Source organism: Hippocampus zosterae, chromosome 8, assembly GCF_025434085.1.
Source record: "Hippocampus zosterae strain Florida chromosome 8, ASM2543408v3, whole genome shotgun sequence".
NCBI classification, from domain to species: Eukaryota; Metazoa; Chordata; class Actinopteri; order Syngnathiformes; family Syngnathidae; genus Hippocampus; species Hippocampus zosterae.
This window is the reverse complement of record NC_067458.1, coordinates 6,913,155-6,932,994: the sequence shown is the minus strand read 5'-3', so window position 1 is coordinate 6,932,994 and position 19,840 is coordinate 6,913,155. Positions and strand designations below refer to the sequence as shown.

Genomic DNA, 19,840 nt, shown 5'->3' with positions numbered 1-19,840 from the left:
GCCCCCTGTCCCCTTATCTGAAATCAATGGTCTCAAACTTGGGCCTTAAACTGGACAGTGATTTCAAACTCGATCGGCAAATTGGTGCCGTTGTTAAATCAAGCTTCTTTCACCTTAGACAGCTGGACAAAATAAAACCTCTCCTCTCACATGAACACTTTGAGACAGTAATTCATGCCTTTGTCACATCCCGGCTCGATTACTGTAATGCCCTGTACTTTGGAGTCAGCCAGTCCTCCATTAAGCGCCTTCAGCTGGTCCAGAATGCCGCTGCTCGCCTTTTGACTGGTACTTGTAAGAGGGAGCATATAACTCCTACTCTGGCATCCCTTCACTGGCTCCCCATTCATTTTAGAGTTATTTTCAAGATCCTCCTCTTTGTTTTCAAATCTCTAAATAATCTCGCGCCACCTTACCTCTCTGAGCTCATCCGCTCCTACACACCTGCCCGGCGCCTCAGGTCTGTGGACCAGACATTATTAGAAGTACCAAGAACTAAACTGAGGCTCAGAGGGGATCGAGCCTTTTCTGTTGCTGGTCCCTCTCTCTGGAATGACCTCCCACTGAACATTCGGCAAGCCTCCTCGCTGCCCATCTTTAAAGCCCTCCTCAAAACTCACTTGTATTCTTTGGCGTTCGACTCAGCATGACTTAGATTTGCTCTTGATTTTACTGCTTGGTGCTTTCTACCGCCTTTAGTACCGATTCATCTTACTGTTTATTGTGTATGGTAAATTGCTCCATGTACAGCACTTTGTATGCAGCGATGGCTGTTTGAAAGTGCTCTATAAATACTGTTGACTTGACTTGACAACGGTGTTGTGCTGTTTTGAGTTATTCTACATGAAGATATCTGTCATTATTTATACTAATCAATACCTGATTTTACTTTTTAGCATTCTTGTACATTAGCACGGTGCCAAAGAAGCAAGACAAGTATCTCTTTGTTTTAAAATATAAATATAAAAAAGTAATAAAATAAAATATCAAACGTATAGCTGAGTTGTTGAGTTCAAAGTCTCACACACTAACAGTGGTACAACAATGTATTCGTTCGTCCCTAACGATGGAGTGACCAAGTGACTGACAATAGCATGTCTGACTCCAGATCAAGCTGGCCATTAAATTCAATGTTAGTATCTCCTCCATGCTTCTTGTGAGTGCTTTCATTTCATATTTGTGTGTTTGTGTGTCCGCTTGTCACGTTCAAATGAAGCATGTCGGTGTGTGTGCAGTTTTTTCCCAACTTTTCTCAATTGACAACCTATTTGAAGCTTGCTGAGAGGTCAATGTTTAGCTTGGCATCACAAAGCAGAAATCGACCAGACCAGCGCTCATAACTTGGAAATCTTGTGGTACACATCAATCAAGTTACCATTGTGATTTACAAACAACACTCGGATTTGTTAAGAAAGAGTTGTTGCTTTAACCTAGCATAACAATGTCTAAAATCTGGAAGAAGTTCAGATAAGGGAGCATGACTCTTAGCGTGATGAGGGCAATGCTCTAGTGACAGACCTCCTGCTATCTATCTGCACCTTTGTGTGGAACATAATAATAATTTGAAAGCCCGTGTGTTTGTTTTCCAAAGGTCTGTTAAGTGGTCAACTCACCATTCATGAGTGCATACGTGAGGATCATGACAGAGTTGTTGAAGTGTCTGTTCTCCTCTTTGACCACACTGAGCGTGGATTTCTTCTCTTGCTCTGATGACTCTCGAGATGTAATCCCAGAAGACAGGTAGATGATAACCATGTCTGTGGCTGGTGGAGGACAAAAACAAAAATGTCAGATAAGAAGCTTATTTGTTTAGTGAATAGTCCCGTGGTGATAGCATCGTCATATGCATCCACTCCCTTACTGGCACTCTGCTTGCTAAGGCTGCTGGTGTTTCTAAGAAGCTGGAAAGCCCTTTGGAAGCCTGCTGCGTGTTGCGTGGTGCCATCAGTGGCCTTGATGTTGGAGATGAAGTTGCTCATCTTCCTCTTTGTCTCGCTAGTGGCCGGAGAAAGCAGACTCTTGTAGCACTGGTCGAGAGAGCAGGAGCGGACCGTCTCTGCCACTGACAAAACGGCGATCTTGACAGGAATGACAATGGTACATATTACATGACGGAGAAAGCAATGGAACAACACCATTGTGATGCAAAACCAGCGCTATCAACAAGTTTGAATCCAAAATAATTAATGAGTAGATAGGGCCTGTTGCAAAACCCTAACTTCACTTTCCACATATTATTTCACTTTATTTCACTTAAACAATGTTTTGCTTTCAGAAAAAATGGAAAATTCGTACAATATTATATATCATATCTTAAGTTGGGCGGCCCGGTAGTCCAGTGGTTAGCACGTCGGCTTCACAGTGCAGAGGTACCGGGTTCGATTCCAGCTACAGCCTCCCTGTGTGGAGTTTGCATGTTCTCCCCGGGCCTGCGTGGGTTTTCTCCGGGTGCTCCGGTTTCCTCCCACATTCCAAAAACATGCGTGGCAGGCTGATTGAACACTCTAAATTGTCCCTAGGTGTGAGTGTGGGTGCGAATGGTTGTTCGTTTCTGTGTGCCCTGCGATTGGCTGGCAACCGATTCAGGGTGTCCCCCGCCTACTGCCCAAAGACAGCTGGGATAGGCTCCAGCACCCCCCGCGACCCTAGTGAGGATCAAGCGGCTCGGAAGATGAATGAATGAATGTATCTTAAGTAAGGGTGGCTTTCCATACCTTGTCATGTTCATCAATTGCATAAAGGATAACCAGTGCTGAGTCTCTGGCAATTTGAAGTTGTGTTTCAGTAACAGACGCGCCGTGATCCACCATTACAACAATATGTTTCGACTGGGGACGCACTGCAGAAACATAAACAGGCCTGTGGAAAATACACACAAACACCAAAAAGACATATTAGTGTCCTGATTCTCTCCTCAGTGGTTCCACAATTCAGTGAAAACATTTCTATTAAAGCAACTTGGGTCACTTAAAAACAAAACAAACAAACTAGCAAAAAAAAAACAGTTTAGTGTAATGTCACCCTTTTATGCCATTACTCCAATAGCATCAGCGTGCTAGCATCAAATCTTTGCAGCCCTCGTGCTTGTACAAACACAGTGCTTAGAACCGCAATGGTTCACCATTTTCTTTTTTTTAACTTAAATTATATTTCTGTAATATTTATCCTATGGTTTCATTTAGTGTGTTGCTGTGGATGGGTTAGTGTGCACATAACAGCTGGGTAGAGCACAGGGGATATCAGAGGATTGAGGGAGTTAGCTTCACTGTGTGTGGTATGCGGACAATATCATTCGGTGGAGAGGTGGAGTAATGTCCTTACAATGCCTGATTCACAGACAAAGCAAGAAAAGGAACCCAATCGCACTCGTGGATATGTGCCAGTTTACTAGCCCGAGCAAAAACAAAAGACATGACTGACGGTCAAAGCACCTTTTATCCCAAGCAGTGTGAAAAATACATATAACGGTAAAGGAAGCAATTGAAAGAGATGTCTTTTAGTGGTAGTCAAATAAAAACCACAACGGTGGAGGTGTGAAATTCCAATGAGCCTCAGTGGTACCTAGCCACATTCCTGTTGAGGGTATGTGTGGTCAAGGAGAATGCTGCCAACATGCTACCTGGGCCCCCCACAGCAACTGGCAGAGAAGTGAATGGGTGAGGAAGAGGAAGAGCAATGAAGCATGTTACAGGGAGAAGAGAAGAGAGAGAGGGTGACATAGGATGAGTAAGAGGCTAGTGTAGTCGATCACCTGGCAGAGTAATCGTGTAGTGCTGTTCCATACCGGTAGGTAGCACCACACTCGCTAGCTAATTGTTTTATGCTTCGAGACAAGCGAAGTTTCCAGCGCGAGGCAGTACAACGAAAGGTATGTTTCATTTAGATTTACTTTTACCGAATATGCAACGGCACTGACTCCGTTGTGCTTGGTATGTGGTGAAACAGCGCTCTGGTCTCAAGTAAGCTTAAACTCCATCTCCAAACAAAACACCCTTCACTTCGAAACAACAATGTGGAGTATTTTGTCCGCCTACGTGAATACACAGAGAAACAAGCAAAGTGCATGAAAAAACTGCAAAGGCAAACAAGAGAGCCTTGAAAGCAAGTTACCATGTCGCCGAACATGTGGCTAAATCAAAAAAGTGGCAGAGCAATTAATAATTCTCGCCTGCAAAGCCATTGTAAATGAGATGTTTGGACCCGAAGCGGCTAAAGAAATAGCCTGACTGCTATAAAAACTAAAAACATAGAATGAATGAGAGCTAATTCTGTGTCTTTCATAGATTGCTGCCAGGATATCAGATCTGTGTTCATCCAAACCATTTATTACATTGAGTGAGAATAAATTTGAAACATTGTAAAATATTGGATAGATGTTGATTTGATTCCTATTCAAGGTGTGATAATATACAGTAATCCCTCGTTTATCGAGGTTAGTGGGGACCGAAACCACCCACGATCGACGAAAATCCGCGAAGTGGCGAACCCCCCCGTATAGGTATATGTGCAGGTGTATGAGCATAAATAATATTTATAAGGCCAAATTTAATGGTATACATGCATGTTTGTAGTAATTAACACGGCTTAATGCTATATACTAATGTATTTACACATGTATAAGTTAGTGTATGAATAACGAAATACAGTAAACACATACAGTCAGGAGTGTATATGTTGCTCTTTGTGACTTGCTGTTGTTTTGCTGACTTTCACTGCCTCCTGCGGACCTTTTGCATACTTTTTGCGGCATTTTCCCTTTTTGTTTTTTAATGAATATGTTGATGAGAAATCCGCGATGCACCGAGGCCGCGATAAACGAACCGCAAAATAGCAAGGGATCACTGTAGCGTTATTTTTCAATGTTAAAAAACGCTTATAATGACAATATAACACTTAATAGGTAAAATAAGCTTTTTTCACATTTTCAGCTTGTGGGGTGCAGCAGGATTTTTTTCAATGAAAGAAATGTGCCTTGTCTCGAAAAAGATTGAAAAACACTGGGTTAGAGGTGCATGACAGGGTTAAAATGGCAAAAGGATAGAGAAGTGAGGAAGGTAGAGTGTGAGGAAGAAGAAGCACGGCCTTACAGCGAGCGAGTCTAGTACATGTTACATACAAAAGGTCCACAGAGGGAACAGTCAACAAAGTTAGTGTTCTACCTGCTGCGGTGTTCATAACTTCCTTTGCAGTGGAACTTGTGGGCCGGGAACACAGTGAAGATGCCCTCCTCTGAGCTGAAGTACTGCCACTTGATCCCTGGGTTGGATTTCAGATTGTCTGCCAAAACTACGGACCAAAGACAACAAGTGGAATTATGGCACTGATGATGTCTGGTGTCATTCCCAAACTTTATGCATACACCTCGTAATGCGGGAATTGTGAACTGAATTACCCTCTAAAGTGGGTAAATATATACATTTATTACTCGATTTAATGGGTATCTGATGGCAAGCACTGAGAACGTGTGACTTGTCAGCAAGTTTGTGCTGATGGGTTCGGTAAGGAAGCAAACATTTTTCAAAGATTGTGAACATTTGCAAATTGAAAGGGGGAAAGAAAGAAAACCCAATGAGTTCATCGGTGACCCATAAAACTCTCCTGAGAGAATGATGGTCATAATATATGACTAGAGCGTAAAGATGATTAACTAGCAGATGCCAATGACTCTAACAAGAACAATGGGAAAGCTAGGCTTGAATTTGCCACAAAAGTACAGATGAAAAAAGAAATTCTGGGACAATGTCTAAGAAGAACTGAGCTGCTCATCATTCCATACAAGTGATGAAACTCAATGGAAGTACAGACAATGATTAAAGCTTGGGCCTGGATGGCTTCAACTGTGACAGGCCCTTTTTTTTTTGCCAGTTTATAGGAATCTTAAACCTTCATCATGCATCAAGATAATGACCCAAAACACACCGCCACAACAGCAGAGGATTTCATCTGGGGGCAAAACGTTCTCTAAAGCTCTTTCATTTCTTTCAATCAGTCAAGTAAACAGCAGACTTAGAATCAAGGTCATTGTAGTTATTGAGAGCAAACAAAAATACTCAAACTAAAAAGCATTTTTCTTAACGAAATAATGATCCTTAAAAAAAACTAACTGAAATTACATGTTTCATATATCTGTATAAAACTAATTCAAACTAATTACAATTATAGCGAAAATGTCCTTCGCGTTCACCTTTGTCAATCTAGATCATAAATGAGCTCTTAGGATTCTTTTTAAATGCATTTATTTCAGTACTGCTGAACATCTGTACAGAGGAAGGAAAGTAAAAAAATTGTTTGAAAATTGTGTTTTCTTTTATTAACATTACTCAGTGATTTATTTTTTTTAATCTTGCCCTGGACAAACATGTCTCACACACACACATTTTGTTTTAGGTGCTTGTTACAGCGATACTCGAGTGGACTTTAACACTGGAGAACCCACGGAGACAAATTTCGTGTGTGCTTTTAACACACTTGGCCGATAGAGATGATTATGATTTGCCATATTTGGATCGGTGCACATGTCACTGCAGAGAGTGCGGGACAAGCTGAGACAACAGCATTAACTCCAACCGAAGAAGTTAATAGTATTTGTTCAGCACTAACTGAATTTTAGTAGGTCACACAGTCAACATTCTCCATGCAGAGATCCCATCACAAAGCCAGCGACTTCCTTGCTGCTCGCAGCAACGTAACACAACCTTTCACACAGAGCAGGAGGAGAGAGGCGTCACATTTAGAGAAAGTTTTGGGGCCTCATTAAAATGCCACCAGACAAGAAAGCAGCATTCCAGACTCGCATGAGGACAAATCCTACAAGGCTGCAGTTCTTCTTTCTTGTATTTCATTCCATTTGTCAATCTTTGCCAGCAAACAATAACAGTATAATGTTATGCTGTTATTACTATATATGATTAAAAACCAAAAGTGTAAGAAATCGTTTTGATTTGCATATATTAGTCAAATATCACAAATTCAGTCACAATGACAGCAGATTTTGTTGCAAAACCTCCTTTCGAACAAAGGTTTATTATGATCGTTGAAGCATAAGACAGTTTGGTGCAAACTGATGATATTTGACAAGGGGTGTTCTGATCTTGCTGCCAATACTCATCGTTCAGGAGCGAGGAAAAATATGAAGCGATGCAGCAGAAGAGAAACAGATTCAAATGGAAACAAGAATGGGAACAAGAGAGTCTAACCACGACAGCCTCTCGACAGTGGAGAACTAAATAGTTTGGTATGGTCCTAAGTTACTCCACCATTAAAACCTTTTTAACTACAGAGGAATCTTAAAATAGGCTGTCCAATCCGCAAGACAAACTTCAGGGAAAGTTTGTAACATCACAAAACCTTGGAGAGTTGAACCACTGTCATGAATGACTATGCGAGGCATACAACCTCAGTGTGGAGAGCATCGAATGGATCAAATGTACCATATTTTCCACACTACAGGGCGCACCAAAAAGACTTCCATCTTCTTAAAAGCTCAATGTGTGCCTTAAAATCTGGTGTGTCTTGTGTATGGTCATTACGGAAATATGTCAACCCCAAAATTGCTCCTTGCTGGAGACATGCTTACTATGTTATAACTTGCTGTTGGTTCAATGGACTGTGTCGCTGCTTTATTAAATACGTTTTTGTTGCAGCTCTGAAAAAAGAAGAATGTGGCTTTTTTTTTTTTAACGCACACTCCATTAATGGGTTTCACAGTCTCAAAAAATACGGGTACGCCTTTGTCTGTGTCCGTGCCTTCTCTTCTTCCGTTCGACTCGAGAGGTGTTCATGACCGCCTCAGAAAAAACGTATATTAACGATTCCTTCAATGAAATTATGAAAATTGAAAATAATGCATCAAAACAAAAATCAAGCGATGAAATTACAAACTAAATTCTATAGCCCCCCTACAAAATTCATTTTGTGATTTCCTCGTTTGTGAATAAACAAAAAAGGAATAAAGAACAAAAACTTCTGAGGCAGTCCCTTCAACAACATTTAACTAACATCTGATCGCTCAAGGAAATGTCAAGGGGGGTTAATAGAATTTATTTTATGATTTGCTCGCTTGATTTTCTGTTTTTATGCATTATTTTCAATTTTCGTAGTTTCATTGAAGTAATCGTTAATTTAACGTTTTTCGGGGGCGGTCATGAACACCTGTCGAGTCGAAAGGGAACAGTGTAGCTCCATCTAGTGGATGTATTGTAGATTGCGCCTTATAAACAAGTGCGCCCAAAGGTTAAAAAAAATAAAAATAGACCATTCGTTGAAAGTGTGCTTCATAATCCAGTACGCCTTTTAGTGCGGAAAATACGGTAAACAAATATGTGCTTTTCAATGTTTAAATCACATAACCGACACGTGATCAACAAAAACAGAATTTAATACATGCCAACTTGGTGGCTTGGCACGTTTTCAATTTGTTTTTCCAAAATTTCCCAAAGTTTGGTTGATTTGAGGTGAAAAGGGCCACATGTAAACAGCAACTAGAACCAGCAGAATAGAGAACTGCACAACAACCTGCATCTTTAGGAATATCTTATCTTCACTCACTGTTGGAAAAAATAATAATCACCAGCTTCGTGCTGATTCACATTGAAATGAGGACACACACAAAGGAGAGACAAACCTTAAGGACCTTGAGGAAGCATGCACACGTAAGAGTCACGCAACAAACAAACCTGAGTTGAGGTCTCTTCCGGGGTTGAAAGCTCGGCTGTTGACGGTCGGTGAGAGTCTGTCACAGCAGATGGTTTTGGACACATTGGTGTTGAAATTTCCATCAAACCTAAAAGAGGCACAAACAGGCAAAACATTGAAGAATTTATGGAAGACCTCCAAAGCCATTTGTTGGCAGAGTGGCTCTGGCTTCTCTCTCAGCACCAAAGGCTTTACTACTCCCAGGCTTTTACGTCCAATAAAACTCAACTCTCAGGTATCACATGCACCCCTGACTGTGTGCTAATGTGCATGTGTTACGATTTCAACATCACTATTGGCATGAATAGTAAGGAAAAAAAATGTTTGTTGTGAATTAAATTAAAGAAAACATCTGGTGAAAAGTTAGACTCAGTTTTTTCATTCACACTGCATTCATCTGTTGCCCAGACCTCTTATTAAAGTAGGATTTATGACTCTCGGTGAATAAGATTTTCCATGGAAAACTGCCCAAAATGTGTTTTCCCCAACAAAGCAAAGTTCCCAGATCTATATAAGACTAGTACTGATGAAAGTACTCTTTCAGTACTCTTTATATAATTGGGTAATCCAGATAGCGTGCCAGAAAGGTTCATTGTGACATGCATGTCGATAAAAACACTGAAACCTGATACCTCTTCTTTATTCACCAAAAATAAAAATAAAAATAATAATAACACTGCATGTAATAACATAATTGGCTGCAATGCTTAACATGACAGAATCTATTTGTATATTGATGATCCTCGTCAGTAACAGGATTACTATAAACAATTGTGCAACAATATTGGGTTTTTCTAAAATGTTCTCATTTTTAATTAAAAATGTAATCATTTTTGTAGGAAATTAAGGTGATTATTACGGTCAACATAAAGTGAAGTAACACGAGCTCACTGCAGCAAAGGCAGCCCATTTTGAGGTATGGATAAATATGTGGTGTCCCCATTTTTGTGTCTAGCCTGATATTTGGCAAAATAATTCCCATGGTTAATTTTAATGCACACCATCATGTTAGGAATTGATGTAATGTCAAGTCATTGACCGGGCCGAACCTTGCACCCACCAGGTACCAAATGCTTGGAAAACACAAAATAAGCTGTCGTAGGAAAAAAAATAATAAATCCAGTGCCGCGCAGGCCATGAGCAAGCTCATCAGTGGTGCCCTCTTCCTCTTCCAATACGTCCCGTGACCCACCCGGTTAGATGGCCATGAGCGTGGCATCCAGACTCGCCATAAAGAAGTCCGAGAGAGCCGAAGACATGGCAGCGGGGAACCGAAAGGCGGTACAAACGCTCGGACAGGCAGCAAAGAAGTGACAAAAACAGAGCTGCGGCTCGTACATCTATAAGACCAGTATTTCTATAAACAACCCTCACACAGGGCTGATCCTGATCTTCAGAATTAAACTCCAATAAATATGCACATTTTCAGATACTTTTAATGTCGTATTTGTATATGTTGACATTAAAAAATGCTCCCTCCAGCACATATCTCTGGAATTAAGGGCTGACAAAAGGACGAGCTATGCAGAGAAGCAGCCTGTTCTGCACTGCACCAAGGCTGCAAGCTTTGATCCTTCCATCGCTTCAGTCCGACTCACGCCCCCCCCACCCCACCCCAGCTCAGCAACACACGCACGCACACATGAAACACATGCTCTGCACACTTATTGGCTCCCTCTGCTAGACGACCTCGCCCTAGCCCAGTTTGATTGGCAGGTGCTGTGATGTACGACTCACGTTTGTACTTCACTCATTTACAGTCCCATAAGGCCAAAGTCATTACTATTCTCCTTAAATCCGGTTTGCATAGAAGCGGTGGGCAGGACGCTCAGCGAAATGTGCGCCAGATAAAAAATACATTTGGAGCTGCTTTGAATTCCACATCAAAACCTGTGTAACGAGAACGAGAGCGAGAGAGGGAGAGAGAGCTGTGAGGGGGCTTCCATACTGATCACGAATCTTAATGAAGTTGAAAAAAAAATCTATTTTAGCCTCAGCAGCCAAGAGCAATGGAATATTTGAGCACAATTTACTTAGCAGAATATGAAATGTAATTACATTAAATTGCCGTTCAACACTATGAAACATCTGCATGGCAATTTAGAATCGTCATGAAAAATGCTGCATTGATTACTACGTACCTGACCAAAAGGAGAAGGTTCTTAATGCACTAATTAGATGTGCCACTCGAGAAGTACAAGATAGCGAACACCAGTGAATGAATAGATGGTGCATTTCTTTTCAGTATTCAGACTGACTGTGCCTCTTTTCGGGGGACGAAATCAGATCACAGCAATATGGAACATTTTCAAGCAGGTGTTTCCGCATGGTACTAAAGACAGACTGTAGCAGTGATATTAAGCTGTTACCTTTCCTACAATGTTTGTTTAATAGATTAGATTAAACTGCACCCATAGAGCGGAACATCAAAAATCCTTCGGAGTACATTTATATTAAAGTGGCACACTGTTGCGCCAAAGCCCAAGTCACGAGTACGGATTTTTAATCCTTCAAAGCACGGCAGTGGCTGACCCACGGGATGCGGAGATTTCTGGAAACCACTACAATGCATGACAATACATGCAATATGCAATTAAATGAATTTTATTTAAGAAATTATACAACTGGAGCTCCAAATGACTTAATAACCTTTGAAAATGATCGTTATAGAATTGTAAGAAAGTCACAACATAAATTATGATTAACACAAGGGATCTTCGCTACATTTCATTGAACTCCTTCTTAAGGTTCCCATTAAAACTGTAGGATTAAGTATTACAAAAACGTGCTAGTTTGAAGAACTTTTCCGATTGAAGGGTTGCATGATCCAAGCAGACCAGGAGAGCTTATTCAAGCTTTTATTTCTGGTAGATTTTAATATTGTAGTGGTCTTCTGACTGGCCTCTCTCAGAAGAGCATCATATCTGTGCAGTTTATTCAGAATGCTGCAGTTTTGGTTCGGACCAGTACTAAGATATCAGAAATATTACCGTAGTCCTCAAGAATGAGCAGTGGCTCCCATTCAGCTTTTGAATATGTTTTTAAATTATGCTACTGATCTAGGTCGGCCCGATGGTCCAGTGGTTAGCGCATCGACCTCACAATGCAAAAGTACTGGGTTCGATTCCATCTCCAGCCTCCCTGTGTGGAGTTTGCATGTTCTCCCCGGGCCAGCGTGGCTTTTCTCTGGGTATTCCGGTCTCCTCCCGCATTCCAAAAACATGCATGGCAGGCTGATTGAACACTCTAAATTGGCCCTAGATGTGAGTGTGAGCGCGGATGGTTGTTCGTCACTGCGTGCCCTGCGATTGGCTGGCAATCGGTTGAGGTGGTCTCCTGCCTACTCCTTAAACTACTTTTTATTTCTTTACTCTGCTTTTATAAGTATTCAATTGTTTTGCCTTTGAATGTCGCATTTTTCCTTTCAATGCTGTTTGAGTTGAGTTACCTTGTAAATGAAATGAGCTCTATAAATAAGACCTCGTCTTTGCTTTGCCTATTTTAGCATTGCTTTGAAAATTGGATTGCAAGCTTTATATATGCAGAAAAACATGGTATTTCCTTCCACTGCTTTGTGGATGACTGGAAGATCTATGTGCCCCTGAGCAAAAAAGACGCTTTCTCATTGAGGCCGCTTTTATCCTTCGTGGAAGAAATCAAGACCTGGATGGCACAACATTTCTTGAATTTCAATGAAAGAAGTCAGAAGAGATGGTGGTAGTCCCAGTGCCCCTTGTAAATCCCATCCTGTGGACTTGGGCCCTCTGGCTCCGTATCTTAAGGCAACGGTCTCGAACTTGGGTCTTAAACTGGACAGTGATTTTAAATTGGACGGGCAAATTGGTGCTGTTGTTAATTTCCAGCTTCTTTCATCTTAGGCAGCTGGCTAAAGTGAAGCCTCTCCTTTCACAAGAGCACTTTGAAAAAGTCATTCATGACTTTGTCACATCCCAGCTGGATTACTACACTTTACTTTGGAGTCATCCAATCCTCCATTAAGTCTCTCCAGTTGGTCCAGAATGCTGCCGCTGGTCCAGAATGCTGCCGCTCGTCTCTTGGCTGGTACTCAAAATGTGCGGCACATAACTCCTACTCTGGCATCCCTTCACCGACTCCCTGTACATTTTAGAGTTCCTTTTAAGATCGTATTATTTGGTCTCAAATCTTTAAACGGTCTTACCCACCTTCCCTGTCTGACCTCCTCCGCCCCTACGCACCTGCCCGTTGCCTCAGGTCTGCGGACCAGACACTATGAGAGGTACCAAGTACTTAATAAACCGACGTTCAGAGGGGATTGAGCCTTTTCCCTTGCTAGTCCCTCTCTTTCCTCCCACTGAACGTTCGGCAAGCCCCCTTGCTGCCCATCTTTAAAAGTTGTCTAAAACTAATTTTTATTCTTTGGCTTTTGATTCAGCATGAGACTTGATTTTTAGTTTTACTATTTTTGTGCTTTCTATTGTCTCTGATATTAATTCATTGTTTTATTGTTTGTTGTTGTTTGAATTATTTCGCTCCATGTACAGCACTTTGTATGCAGCGGTGATTGTTTTAAAGTGTGCTATAAATACAGCTGAGTAAAGCAATTAAAAAAATGAACAACAAAATTTACAGGCATATTCTCCCATCAGCTTAAGTTTTGTTTTGTTTTGTTTTGTAAATGCCTGGCGCCGGCCCTTTCAAGATGCTGCAATTCTCCAGTCCAGACTTCTGACACACCGACCATGCATAACCTTGAAATTTGTGCGCAACCACCAAACAGGCGTAACTGCTAGAAGTCAAAGAGTGGGAAAAAATTCTGGATCGTGGTGTTGAAACGTGAATTTCATCAAGATGCACTTATGCATTTCATGAAGGTGCGTAGCCCCCCTCCAAAAAAAAAATGCACAGCAGCACACCTTTTCTGACTTCAGAACACAGGAGAATATACCCCTTAGTATCTTACCAATATTAATATTTTAGGAACGCTACATCACCGCTCCAAGGGACTACTGGTGGGACAAAGCCGATGGCTGCAATTTTTTATTAATAGGTCCAATTTTTGTTTTTCATAGTTTTGCATGCACAGTTTTTGCTTATTTGTATTGGTTGAGGGCAACATGCTGAGAATCAAACTGACTGCAAGAGAATTGACGATGTAACAAGTGTTGCTTCTTAGGAGTATTACCGTCCAAAGATCAGTTAAGCAGGGCACCTGGAGAATGTCTTTTTCTAAAAGCACACGTGAAAATTTCTGTTTTAAGGTGTATCCGTTATAAAGGGAAGACAGTAATTGTGGCATACTACTGAAAGCTGAGCACCGACTTCAATAGTCTCCTTCTAAAATTATAGCCTGCTCGTTAACTGATAGGGACACATTGTGGAGCCTTACTTGAGCCCTTTCTAAACTGACCTTACAGAAACTGCCAGGCACAGAAGCTTAAACAAGGACTGAGTGTCATATTCTTTTATGAACACCATTCTGTTTTTTTCCTTCAGTAGACTCATGTTGTGACTCAAAAATATGTTATTATCTCAATAACCACGACAAAATCCAAACACTCAAAACACTTAAAAGGTGGAATGACTTCTTGGGGTAACACACAATGACGGTTCATAAATACCAACATTTACCAATATTTAAAATTGTCATTTGGCAAAATGATTAAATTTCCATGCTCTCCATGTTGATCTCCCATGGAAATTGAAAATGCAGGGGCCTCTTAGTCTGGTGGCACAATTTTTGTTGAATTAAATGTTTATAAAAAATTTTGGCTGCAGAATCCAAAAGTGACCTTGATTTTTCTGTGCGTCACCTTTTTTGAGCTATAGAATGCCCGTTTCTTTAAAAAAAGAAATCTATGTATATATATGTCAATAAAACAGAAATATGGAGTAGCATAAAATGAACTCGTTTATAGTTATCAGAAGAACCAGCACTAATCCTCTGAAATCTAACTATGTACGCTTTCCATTTGCAGATATTGATAGACCTATTGGAAGCTGCACACATCTCTCTGTGATGACACAAACAACCTGCCAAATAGCTGTAGATGAGTCCAATTGTAATCAAATCTTCCTACTATAGTTTTTTAACAGCTAATCGCTGGAATTTTGCATATTTGGAGGGTAAGCTGCGCAGGGAAAAAAGTAGATAATTTTAATCAGCTTTTTTATTTTTTTGCAAATTGTTCCCCAGTGTTAATCACGATTAAAATCATTATTCATGTCATAATGGCATGGTGAAATTTATCTGCAAGCGCCCCTCTCTACCCCCAAAATGCATTATTTAAATTTGCAGGCTGCGCTGATGTGCAAAACTATGGAAGGGAGCGCACACACCGTATCTCATGTCTCACAATCCTGCACAAGTAAGCGAAAATGAAAGTGCCCTTTTCCTTCCCCGAGGAAGTTGCTTTGAAATTTTTGGACCTATCACAATCTATTTCATCTTACTATGTCTACCCCAATTGCCTTTTGAGTTGCCACATCATTCCAAGTTAGGCTATCCTCCATTTACTGCCACGATTTTTTCAGCCTGACTGTCTACAAAAGGATGTAAGTCCAAGGCTAAAGGACTGAAGACGTAGCTACATAAACATAAGCTTGTCTGTAGAGAATGTATGTGCACTATATCAAATTGTCTATAATATGCATACTTTGGTTACAGGTGGCTAGTTGGTCTTGAGCCAGATGGCTTCCCCTCTGCAGGACTGAGATGACCTTGGAGCAAGTTAAGTTTGCATTGCAAAAGCAAACAATCAGAGGGCAATAACTGCTTACGGCGAGTCGAGGGAAGTAGACAGAAATGGAGAGTGAGAGGGATGAAAGACGGAGACAGCTGCACCACTGCAGATTACCGTATATGTGAAAGCAGCACTCGTGCTTAGCTTCACTTCAACTTCATTTCAGGCCAAAGGAACAAGTAAAGTCAAGTCAACAGTATTTATAGAGCACTTTCAAACAGCCATCGCTGCATACAAAGTGCTGTATATGGAGCAATTTAACATGCACAATAAACAGTAAGACAAATCGGTAATAAAGGCCGTAGAAAGCACCAAACAGTAAAATCAAGAACAAATCTCAGTCATACTGAGTCGAATGCCAAAGAATACAAGTGAGTTTTGAGGAGGGCTTTGAAGATGGGCAGCGAGGAGGCTTGCCGAATGTTCAGTGGGAGGTCATTCCAGAGAGAGGGACCAGCAACAGAAAAGGCTCAATAACCTCTTAGCCTCAGTTTAGTTCTTGGTACTTCTTATAATGTCTGGTCCACAGACCTGAGGCGCCGGGCAGGTGTGTAGGGACGGATGAGCTCAGAGAGGTAAGGTGGCGCGAGATTATTCAGAGATTTGAAAACAAAGAGGAGGATATTGAAAATAACTCTAAAATGAATGGGGAGTCAGTGAAGGGGTGCCAGAGTAAGAGTTATGTGCTCCCTCTTACGAGTACCTGTCAAGAGGCGAGCAGCGGCATTCTGGACCAGCTGAAGGCGCTTAATGGAGGACTGGCTAATTCCAAAGTAAAGGGCATTGCAGTAATCAAGCCGGGATATGACAAAGGCATGGATTACTGTCTCAAAGTGTTCATGTGAGAGGAGAGGTTTTATTTTGGCCAGCTGTCTTGAGGTGAAAGAAGCTGGATTTAACAACGGCACCAATTTGCCGATCGAATTTGAAATCACTGTCCAGTTTAAGGCCCAAGTTTGAGACCGTTGATTTCAGATAAGGAGACAGGGGGCCCAAGTCTACAGGATGGAATACAAGGGCCACTGGGACAAAACAATATCACCTCTGTCTTCTTTTCGTTGAATTTCAAGAAATTTTGTGCCATCCAGGTTAAGTGACTGTCTGTCAGCGGTGTGTCTTCATTGTGCCTGCAGCCAAGGGCGACTGCTCCAAATTCTAAAAGCATATACCAGTGGTCCTCAACTAGAAAGGCTGTAGGTCCACTTTTTTTTTTTATAAGACCAAGGTCCGGTCCCATGCATGGCGGTCATGGGGAGCAGGGCTATATGCCAATTTAGTATGGTCAAGCCAAGCTCATACAAATCAACACTCCTCACAACCAACCAATAATACAATACATGATGGGGTGCATGAAAATAACAATTATTCACTTTGCCAGTACACAGCAAATAATGAGAGGTATTGTGTTGAGGCAGAGGAACTCTTATTTTTTTAAGTTGTGCCTGCTTAATAATAGAAATAGCCCTTTTAGGGAAATAAGACATTTTTACTTTAACTTTGTTAAACAGTAGTTGTCTTTTTTTCCATTAATTTAACAAAAGCAAAACAAAATACTAAATTTACCAAAATAAATACTAAACATGAAAACAAAAATATTATTTTCATTTGTACAATTCCCCCTTTTCACATCCTCTCTGAAATCACTGAAAAATATATCAGAAGAGGAGTTAAGAACCATTTTAAATACTGACACAAGGGAGCACAGGAATGTGCAGTGCTGTTCTTCCACTAAAGGTGAATGCAATGTCTGAGGCATGCAAATATTATTTGAGGAGGCCATTGGGATGTTCATTTACCATGTTGCTGTGTTCTGCTGTTAAACAGCTGCAAAGATCCCCGGGAGCAAAACTGGACACAATTGAAACCTCCCGCGATTCGTCTTGTCTAACTGTCTGTGTGCGGCTCTCCGGGGCTGAAGCTGTGAGCACACTGTGGCGTCGCGCATGCGTCTGTTTCCTGACACAATCATCCATTTTGAATGTGTGACACTTATGTATGTGCACACCTTAAGTTCAGAGGAGCCAATCAGCGCATCGTTATCGCCGACATGCCCTGCTCAGCCATGAGCATGAGGTGGTTAGTCAAACATACACACACAGTCGCGCTGCTGCGTCCTCTACAATACATCTGTAATAATAATAATAAAACGGATAATTTTGCGCAGATTATAGTCCAAAAATATAAAATGCATAATGTAAAAATCACTTTATAATTGATTATTACAATACAATACAATACAATACATGCTGATTTATATAGCGCTTTCACAACAGCGGCAGCTGTAACAAAGCGCTTTACAAAACAGTTAACATAAAGTAAAATAATAAACACAACACATAACATAAAACACGGACAGTCGTGCAGTCCTAACCACTTTTCCGTCACACGCTTTGTTGTTTGAAGCGGTTTGAGATGAAAGAGGAGAGAATCAAAGTGTCCTTTAACCAGTGGATCAGAGACGTCATGCTCAAAATGTGCACACGTCGGCTACAAGCTAAGTTTCAAAGTCAACAAGAAGCTGTAGCATCCATTGACGAAAAAAGAGATTGGTTCACTTCTCCTGTCCCATGGAAATCCATTTCAATTCCAAGCGGCAACTCACGGTTCCAAATACGCATCGGCGCTCTTCGCCAACGCTCCTCTCTTCTCATCCTCAACTTCAGCGGCCATCCATCCAGCCGCACCAACGCCAACTGTCCAACAGCGCTGACATAGCCACTGAACAAATCGGGGTTGTGAAAAATGCTGCCCATTACTGGCGCAAAAAACACAAGCGCCCCAGGTCTGTCCAGCACCGACAGTCAATGGCGCCGACATTCCTCCCAATCAAAATCTGTGCTGGTACAGGCGTGCTGCCGAGAAGGCGCAACCACCAAGCACAGATACTGCTCCTTTGACGAATGTCGTGGCCAAAAAGCGCTGAAAACAGTCCATATCAGGTCCACACAATGAAACAACAAACAACATGTGACAAAACAAAAGACAAAAACAGCAAAAAAGAACAGAAAAGCAAGGCTCTTGAAGAGCACTTGCCGAAGGCTGCCTACTCGGGCGCCATCTTGGGAAAAAAAAAAAATATATATATATACAATTTGAAGAGGTCCGGACAGAGGAGGTCGGCGGTCCAGTCGTGGATTGCGGTCCGCCAGTTGAGGAAGACGGGCATATACAGACCCCGGAGAGTCTTTTTTGTTTTCTTCTGAAACAATCCGCATTTTCGTAAAATAGACACTCGCGTACACATATCAAGTGGCAAAGTGCATTTGTAAAGAAACACTACATACGTGGGGCAGTTAAAAAGTAATGAGCCCAAATGAGCTTCACCTACTAAAATGGGATTTTTTTAAACAAAATACTTCATGGCATTCAGTTTCAACACATTTTGAAGGTTTATATAAACAATGTGTTCAATTATTAGTAGGTTAAAAATTAAATGATGTCATTGATTTTCATGTTGCGTTTCAGATTACAGGGAAGTCAGAAATATCCAGCCTGGAGCATATCAGGTCCGATCACAATGTCTTGTGTTGAAAGAAAAAACCCAACATGGCTGTAGCTGACAACAGCAAAACATACAGTACGGTATGTTGTCCAAAGCCACTGGCATATAAAATGGCCCTACAATTATGTTTGTGTTGAAATTGAAAGTAGTAGTAGCATATTATTACAATCTCAAAGTGACTTTGCAGACAAACCAAACTCGAGACAGATATTAAAATGGGAGACAAAACATCAACAAAGAGAAAGTGAGATTTCAAAATAAGCCGGTTGCTACTCACTCCATCATAGATGTTGGGATGGAGCAGCAGTCCTGTATTGCAGTGAGAGGAGAGGTGAGGTGGGCAGTGTACGAGGCCTCCACCACCTGTTTGTTCCTGTTCACCACATCAAGGTAGCGGTTAAACTTCTCCCGAATCTTCTTGGCCAGCTGCACAAAGGGAACATAGCGAAGTTACAACCACAACAAACATCAACACAAGAGTCAGCAACTTTTGAGTTGAGTCGAACTGGGTAGAGTTGCTTATATTAAACACACAAGGGCCTCTAAATTTTACCAATACTTCCCTCGACCAACACACATCAATTTCATATTGACACATACTGTACTCGACATCATCAAAGTTAATGGTGATGTTGTTTATAACTTTTACAATGATGCAGTTAACTTCTTGTGTCCATTCAAATGACAGATAATAATGTTAAAAAGTATGTCACATTAAGTTAACTTTTTCTCAGAAACCCTCTCCCTTCTAATGGGAAAAATGCAAAAGTCTCTTCTACTGGAAATGCCACGTCTCTGTTGTGCACCATCACAAATGAATCGTGAATGTTCGTGTTGTTTTGTTCAAATGACTGAAAACGTAAAACAGACAACTTTTACGATGAAGTGGATACTTTTCAAACCTTGGGCAAACAAAATACAA

At 41.1% G+C, this 19,840-nt stretch overlaps 1 protein-coding gene across 1 annotated transcript in view; it reads right to left on the bottom strand.

Annotated features, from left to right (window-relative positions):
- Nucleotides 1-19,840, bottom strand: part of cachd1 (cache domain containing 1) — an 87,322-nt gene that overhangs the window by 35,104 nt on the left and 32,378 nt on the right. The window contains exons 3-8 of the mRNA XM_052073316.1: nucleotides 19,196-19,344; nucleotides 8,676-8,782; nucleotides 5,160-5,286; nucleotides 2,715-2,859; nucleotides 1,862-2,078; nucleotides 1,614-1,763 (exon numbers count right to left, since the gene is read on the bottom strand). Coding sequence (XP_051929276.1) covers nucleotides 1,614-1,763; nucleotides 1,862-2,078; nucleotides 2,715-2,859; nucleotides 5,160-5,286; nucleotides 8,676-8,782; nucleotides 19,196-19,344 — 895 coding nt within the window. The remainder of the gene's footprint in view (nucleotides 1-1,613; nucleotides 1,764-1,861; nucleotides 2,079-2,714; nucleotides 2,860-5,159; nucleotides 5,287-8,675; nucleotides 8,783-19,195; nucleotides 19,345-19,840) is intronic.